Raw genomic sequence first — 7,349 nt, 5'->3', positions numbered from 1 at the left:
GTGGGGGATGGGGCCTGGGGACAGGGGGAAGCAGGTCTGGAGTGAGGGGCAGCAGCAGGGCTGGGGGGTGAGGGGCAGTGGGTTGGGAATGAGGGGTATCAGCAGGGCCAGGGGGCTGTTTTCTACTTTAACTATTTACTGGGTGGGGACTGGCCATCAATATTTACAAAGGGTTGTGGTACAAAAAAGGCTGAGAACCACTGATCTAGTCCAACCCTCTTCCCCAGCACTATCACTTTTCCTTGCACTGACGCATTTTGCCAGGAAGGGGCCAGCTGCTAGCACAGGGGTGAGCAATTATTTCAGGCGGAGGGCCACTTACTGAATTTTGGCAAGCCATCGAGGGCTGCATGACAGGCAGCCAGGGGCAGATAAATATTAATTTTCTAAATTTTTTAGAGGCGCCACAGGCCGGATAGAATGGCCTGGTGGGCCACGTTGTGCTAGCAGAAGCTCTGAAGAGCTTGTTCTTTTTTTTTTTTGCCCTTTCAATCCCAGGTGAGGTAAATTTCACCATCACTGCAGAGGTGTTGGATAGCAAAGAGCTGTGTGGCAGCGAGAAGGTGCCGGTGCCAAGCAAGGGCTGGAAGGATACTTTGATCAAACATCTCCTTGTCCAGGTAAGCCTGCCATTCCAGAGAACTGTGGAGAGACAGCACAAGCAGATATCCCACTCTTAGCTTCAGTGCTACCATCAGCTGTCCCAGTTAACTGCTGTTCCAAGCATCATGGATGCCTAGAGCTTGGAGGAGTCTCCTCTGCACACCTCTGTTTCATCCCCGTGGGGCCTGTACAGGATGGTCCCCTACAGCCCATTCTCCCAGACTTTGCCTAGCTTTAGTTTCCATTGTCTCGAGTGGTGGGAATTCTACCATGTTTACTTGGGGAGAGTCTTCCATAGCATAACAGAGTCTTCACTATTAGGTAATATGCCCTCATTACCTAAGCAGAAGCCTGGTGCTCAGCATGTTGTGTTAGAAAGTCAGTGAGTTATGTAGGTTCAAGCTGCTTCTAGGCAATGGGTGCCTAGAACCCAAGTCATCTTTGTTCTTGGAGGGTGTCCTAACCACGAGGCTAATGTGAAACATGGGTATGTCTTCCCGCTCCTTTAACATCTAACACCCTCTAGTCATGGGTGTTTTGCCAGGGATGGTGTATAAAATGACTTGGCATTCTTCCTAAGGTGTGCAGATCTGAATGCGGGATTTTCAACCCTGGCCTCACAGGAGGTGAACTATGTTGCCTCTCTGCTCTGTGACAGGATGCTTCTGCTCACACAACCTAGTCACACGGTCTCCCAAATCTGAAGATCGGATGTGGGTTGTTTTTATGATGACTTTAACCTGTTTCTCTGTGTTTCTTCCCCAAGCCAGAGGGCATCCTTGTGGAGAAGTCTCATGGCTCCTTGCTCTGCCCAGCAGGTAGGTGGGTCACACTGGACCACAGCCAGTGGGACACAGTGGCCACATATTCCTGGATTGGGGAGAGAAAGCCATCTGCATGCTCACATTTTAGGGAAGAGCTCACCAGTTGGAAGACACTGTGCCAAAGATCATTTGCTCTGCCAGGAGACAAATGGCAAGTAGGATTGCCTCACTGGACTGTGCACTCCAGGGCAAGTGCTCCCTGGGCATTGCTGGCAGAAGGAGGAGAAGAGGCAGAGCTGCACCCTGTGCTTCTTTGGGAGGGGGTTAGGGTACAACCATGAGGACTGCTCCTTCTCCTTCCCTCCATCCCTGCTGGTGCAGTTTATTTGTCTGCATGCTGCAATGTCTCCAAGTCCCAGAGCCCCATCCCTGCTGGGAGCATCTCACAGTATTTCTAGCTGTTGTGGGATCTCTTGTAATTCCCCTCCCACATTGGTTCACTCTTCTTTATGCATTTCACTGGCAGGCAATTCTACCTCAGACTCGGTGTCTCTGCAAGTACCTGAGAACGTGGTGCCAGATTCAGCCAGAGCCCAAGTGTCTCTGCTCGGTAAAGAAGCTGTCAGGCCATGGTTTATCTGGAAGTGGCAAGGGTGCAAATGGATGCCATAGGCCTATTGTGTGTTTTTGAGGGAGTGGAGGTGCCAGGGAAGGGGAGCATGTTCCTGAAGGAGTATATAGATGTGGTGAGGGCTTCTATATAGGGAGGGATGCATAGTTGTGGAGTAGGGTAGAGGTGGCTATGAGAGGGTTATGCATGTGTATCAAGGATGGAGAGGGTTGTTAGCATTTTTTTTTTTTCTAGAAAAAGTGGGTTTGGTTGGGTTGAAACCATTTGGAATGAATTCACTGAATATTTTTTCAGGGCTAAATTAAAAAAAGTAGGAGGGGGGCATCCCCTTTCAGCAAATACATTGGTTATCGTGGGTCCCCTTCATACAGGTGCATGGTCTTACACTGCTGGTGTCATGTTCTTATGGGCACTAACCTAGGATGCGAGGGACCCAGGCTCAATCCCATTCTTTGCCTTGGAGGATTTAAGCCTACATCTCACACTTCCCAGGACAGTGCCTGGACCCCCAGGGTCTAAGCTGTTCTGAGGTGGTTGCCTCCGTATTTCCTGTTTCTTGTATTTCTCTTTATAAAAGTATGTAGATACTCCCTGAGAGAGAGAATGCCTCTATGTCATGGTGGTCAGGATGCTCCCCTTAAATAGGGGAGAGGTAAGCTCAAGTCCCCTCAAGCAGTGGAGAGAATTAAAAGCAGGTCTCCCATTTCCTTGCTCCCTCCAGAGACCTGTGGTATGCTACAACTACTACCCCTTTTGGCCCCTCTTGGGCTCTGTGAAAGGGGCCTAGAGGTAGTTCTCTATGCCCCTCACTTTGCTCTTGTTGCAGATGTTTGAAATGGGAAAGATGCTTTGGTTTGAGGTCAAATGAAATTATTTTCCTGAACTGAAATGAAAAATTTTTGTTTCAGTAGAGAAATGAAATAAAATTCATTTTGGTTCAGATTGAATCCATTTAAAAAAAAAATGTTAGTGCAGCCTTGGAATAAAAAAATCAGTGACTCTCACAGCTCTGTGGTCTACATGTGGGAGGGGGCCAGTGAGGTGGGTTATGTTGGTAGGGTGGAGGGGGTAGAGATTTATGGGTATAATCAGCCTGAAGGACTGAAGAGGGCAGGGAAGAGGAGATAAGGGTTGGCAGTGGTGGGGCAGGAGAGGCAGAAATGGTCTGTAGCTGCAGGCAGTGGGCTGTGAGGGCAGGTTGTTGTCAGTGGGTGTATGCAGTGTTGTGAGTTGAACAGCGGTGTGATGTGTGGGGCACCTTCATGCAAGGGAAAATTATTTCATTAGACACAGACACATGGTTGTCAATGGGGTCACCTTTGTCTTTGGTCATGTGTCTGTCTGTCCAGGTGACATCATGGGCACAGTGCTGGAGAACCTGGACCAGCTGGTGCAGATGCCCCATGGCTGTGGAGAGCAGAACATGGTGCTCTTTGCCCCCATTGTCTATGTACTGCAATACCTGGAGAAGACAGGGCAGCTGAGCAAAGAGCTGAAGGCAAGAGCTGTGGGTTTCTTGCAAACAGGTCAGTCTAGTGCTTTTCCCTTCCACTGCTCTCTCCATCCCATCCCATCCCATCCTAGGCTCCTCTTCACTGTCAGCCTGAGCCACAGTGCCCAGAAGGTGTCCTCAGATTGTGCCTCATAGCTGGTTCTGAGTTACTTGGGTCTGACATGGAGCCTTGAGGCAGAATTGCTGCCGTGTAAGCTCAGACAATTGCTGAACATTTCCTGGGTTTTCCTCTAAATCTCCCTCTGGTTCTGGTTGAGCTGGGGATGTTCACTGATTCAGAGATGTCTCCAGGCTTGATTTTTCTCCTGCCCAGGGTACCAAAGGCAGCTTCAGTACAAACATAAGGATGGCTCCTACAGTGCCTTTGGAGAGAACCATGGAGAAAGCAGCACATGGTAAGTATGTGGTCTCATTGATGAAGTAATGAATTTCCTCCCCAGACCCCAGTCCTGAAGCTGTCTCAGCCACCCCTTCTCTACCCATGACCCTGTTTGCTTCCCTGCACTCTATCCCTCCTCCTCTGCCTCAGGCTGACAGCTTTTGTGGCCAAGTGCTTCATCCAAGCCCAGCAGCACATCTTCATAGATGACAAGATCATCCAGCAGGCGCTGCAGTGGATGGCTGGGCACCAGCAGACCAGTGGCTGCTACTCCAGTATGGGAAAGCTCTTCAACACAGCAATGAAGGTACTGTCCTGGCCACTGTCCAGTAATTCCTCCCTAGGGGCAAGCTATTGGCCCTGGGGCAGGGGCCCAATAACATTCTCCTAGGCTTTGATGGGCAAACTACCTTTCACTTTGACATGGCAGAGTATGACAAGACTTTTCCCTCAGTCTCTTCTTTTCAGAGTCCAGATGGAGGGATGTAGTGGGCTTCATCCAGTTCATCCCTTTTTATTAGAGCCCAGGGAGATGATAATAAGAAACCACGACCCTTCCCTCTCTCCTCCTCCCCACTGAAATACCTAGGTGTTCCCCTCATTACACAATAGGAGAAAGGGCTGTTCCATCTCACACTCCCCAGTGAACTCTCTCTCTGTACGAACCTTCTTCCCTTTATTTGAAGCACTGATCCTAACCCCCCCCCCCCCTTGTAGGGCATGGAGAAGGGTCTGTGTGATCTCATGGTGAGACATCTCCCCATTAGAAGGCAGGGGCGACCCATTGTTTGATAGATTCATAGATGTTTGAGTTGGAAGGGACCTCAGTAGATTGCTGAGTCCAACCCCCTGTCCTAGGCAGGAGAGAGCAGTGGAGTTGGATGACCACAGCCAGGTGCACGTCTAATCTTCTCTTAAAGACCCCCAAGGTAGGGGAGAGCACCACCTCCCTTGAAAGCCCGTTCCAGATTCTGGCAACCCTTACTGTAAAGAAGTTCTTCCTGTCGTCTAACCTAAATCTGCTCTCCATCAGTTAGTGGCCATTGTTTTTAGTTATTTCAAGGGGTGCCCTGGTAAACAGAGCTTTTCCCCCCTGATGAATTTGTAGGCAGCCACAAGATCACCTCTTAGCCTTCTCTTGCAGAGGCTGAAGAGATCTGGGTCCTTCAATCTCTCTGTGCAGGGCTTTGCCTGCAGGCCCTAACCATACAAGTGGCCCTCCTCTGAACCCTCTTGAGGTTGTCCACATCCCTCTTGAAGTACGGAGCTCAAAACTGGACACAGTACTCCAACTGCAGTCTCACCAGTGCCACATAGAGGGGAAGTATCACCTCCCTGTACCTGTTCATTCTGCACTTACTAATGCATGATTAAGTGCAGTTAGCTTTACCCATCACTTCATCACATTGACGACTCATGTTCAGCCTGGTGTCAACAATGACTCTGAGATCCCTTTCTGCTGCTGTGCTGCTGAGAAGGTCCTCCCCCAGCCTGTAAGTGTGTTGGTGATCCCTTCTCCCTAGATGCAGCACTTTGCACTTGTCTTTGTTGAACTGCACCCTATTCTGTTCTGCCCATTTTTCCAACCTGTCCAGATCTGCCTAGATTCATTCCATAGCCTCTAGTGTGTTAACTTTACCCCATAATTTGGTATCATCTGTGAATCTGGACAGAGTGCTCTCCATGTCCTCATCCAAGTACTGATGAAGACTTTGAACAGCACTGGTCCAAGGACTGAACCTTGTGGGACTCCATTGTCCACCACCACTCTCTGGGTGTGACCCCTAAGCCAATTTGCCACCCACCTGACCATGTAATCATCTATGTCACAGCCACTCGGTTTGTTATGAGACTAGGATGAGATACCATATCGAAGGCCTTCTTAAAATCCAAGTAAATGACATCTACCTCAACTCCTGTGTCTAAGCATTTTGTGACCTGGTCATAAAAAGAAACAAAGTTAGTTAGGATCTACCTGCTATGAATCCATGCTGGTTGCCCTTCAGCATTATTTTTCCAGCTGGACTCCCACAAATGTGATCCTTAATAATTTTTTAAAGGTTTTCCCAAGGATAGAGATGAGACTAATCGGTATAAAGTTATCTGGATCCTCCTTCCTCCCCTTCTTGAAAATAGGGACCACATCAGCCCTTTTCCAGTCCTCTGGGATCTGACCTGAGCACCATGAGTGGCTCTGCTATGACAGTGGCCAATTCCTTCAGCACCCTTGGATGAAGATCATCTGGGCCTACTGACTTAAACACATCCATTCCTTCCAAGTGCCTCTTCACCAAGTCGGTGCTAAGACTTGGTGGGCTGCTGTCCCTACTGTGTCTGTCCATGATCCAATTAGGACATTTATCTTGATTTGTGTCCAATACAGAAGTAAAAAATTTATTGAAGAGCTCAGCTTTGTCCCCCGTATATGTCACTAATTGCACTAGTTTGTCCTGTAGGGGTCCTATGCTACCGTGCACCTTCTTTTTACTCCATATATCCCTGAAGAAGGACTTTCTGCTGTCTTTAATTTTCATTGCCAACCTGAGTTCCATTTCTGTTTTGGCCTTTCTAACTGCCTCCCTGCAAGTGCAGGCCAAGTAGGTATACTCCACCTTGGTAGCTACCCCCTGCTTCCACAGCCTATGTGCCTCTTTTTTTGCCTTTAAGCTTTCCTGGATTTCCCTTTTCAGCCAAGAGGTTTTCTTGGTCCCTTTGCCCCCTTTCTTGTGCAATGGGATTGTCTCCTTCTGCGCCCACAGGATTGCTCCCTTTAGGAATGACCACCTTTCCTGGACTCCCATCTCATCAGTGCTCCTGTTCTTCAGTGCCTCACTAACTAATATCCTGAGCACACTGACGTTAGCTTTCCTGAAGTCCTAGCACTTCTGCCTTAATGGTTATCTTTCCCACCCTATGCTGGATAGTGAATTAAATCAATTGATGGTCATTGTTCCCTAGGTTACCTAGTATCCGTAGATCCCCCACCAGGTCATCCCCCATAGCCAACACCAAGTCCAGTAAGGAATGTCCCCCAGAGGGACCATATACCTCCTGCATTAGATGAAGGTCCTGTATGCATGTTAAGAACCTATACGAATGCTTGGATCTGGCTGACGGCTCCTCCCAGCAGATGTCAGGGTAGTTTAGGTCCCCCATGACAACCATGTCCCTTGACTGTACGGCCTCTGAGAGCTGCCATGAGAATTCCAGGTCTAGCTCATCCTCCTGATGTAGCGGCCTGTAGTAGACCCCCCCTACCAAGTGCCTTTCCCCCTCGACCTCCTTGTATTCTTCATAGTTTCATAGTTTCATAGTTTCTAGGGTCGGAAGGGACCTGAGCAGATCATCTAGTCTGACCCCCTGCCATGACAGGAAAGAGTACTGGGGTCAAATGACCCCAGCAAGATGTTCATCTAACCTCCTCTTAAACACCCCCAGGGTAGGAGCCTGCACCACCTC

General features: G+C 49.0%; 1 protein-coding gene across 6 annotated transcripts in view; it reads left to right on the top strand.

Annotated features, from left to right (window-relative positions):
- A2ML1 (alpha-2-macroglobulin like 1) overlaps positions 1 to 7,349 on the top strand; it is a 57,269-nt gene that overhangs the window by 37,622 nt on the left and 12,298 nt on the right. For all 6 annotated transcript variants that reach the window (XM_019544144.1, XM_019544142.1, XM_019544143.1 and 3 more), the window contains 6 exons: positions 499 to 620; positions 1,370 to 1,421; positions 1,894 to 1,977; positions 3,348 to 3,524; positions 3,825 to 3,906; positions 4,041 to 4,197. In XM_019544144.1, coding sequence (XP_019399689.1) covers positions 499 to 620; positions 1,370 to 1,421; positions 1,894 to 1,977; positions 3,348 to 3,524; positions 3,825 to 3,906; positions 4,041 to 4,197 — 674 coding nt within the window. The remainder of the gene's footprint in view (positions 1 to 498; positions 621 to 1,369; positions 1,422 to 1,893; positions 1,978 to 3,347; positions 3,525 to 3,824; positions 3,907 to 4,040; positions 4,198 to 7,349) is intronic.

This window comes from Crocodylus porosus, unplaced genomic scaffold (genome assembly GCF_001723895.1).
Source record: "Crocodylus porosus isolate Cpor-Errol unplaced genomic scaffold, CroPor_comp1, whole genome shotgun sequence".
NCBI lineage: Eukaryota > Metazoa > Chordata > Crocodylia > Crocodylidae > Crocodylus > Crocodylus porosus.
The sequence above is the reverse complement of the archived record's forward strand: the minus strand, read 5'-3'. Positions and strand labels throughout refer to the sequence as shown.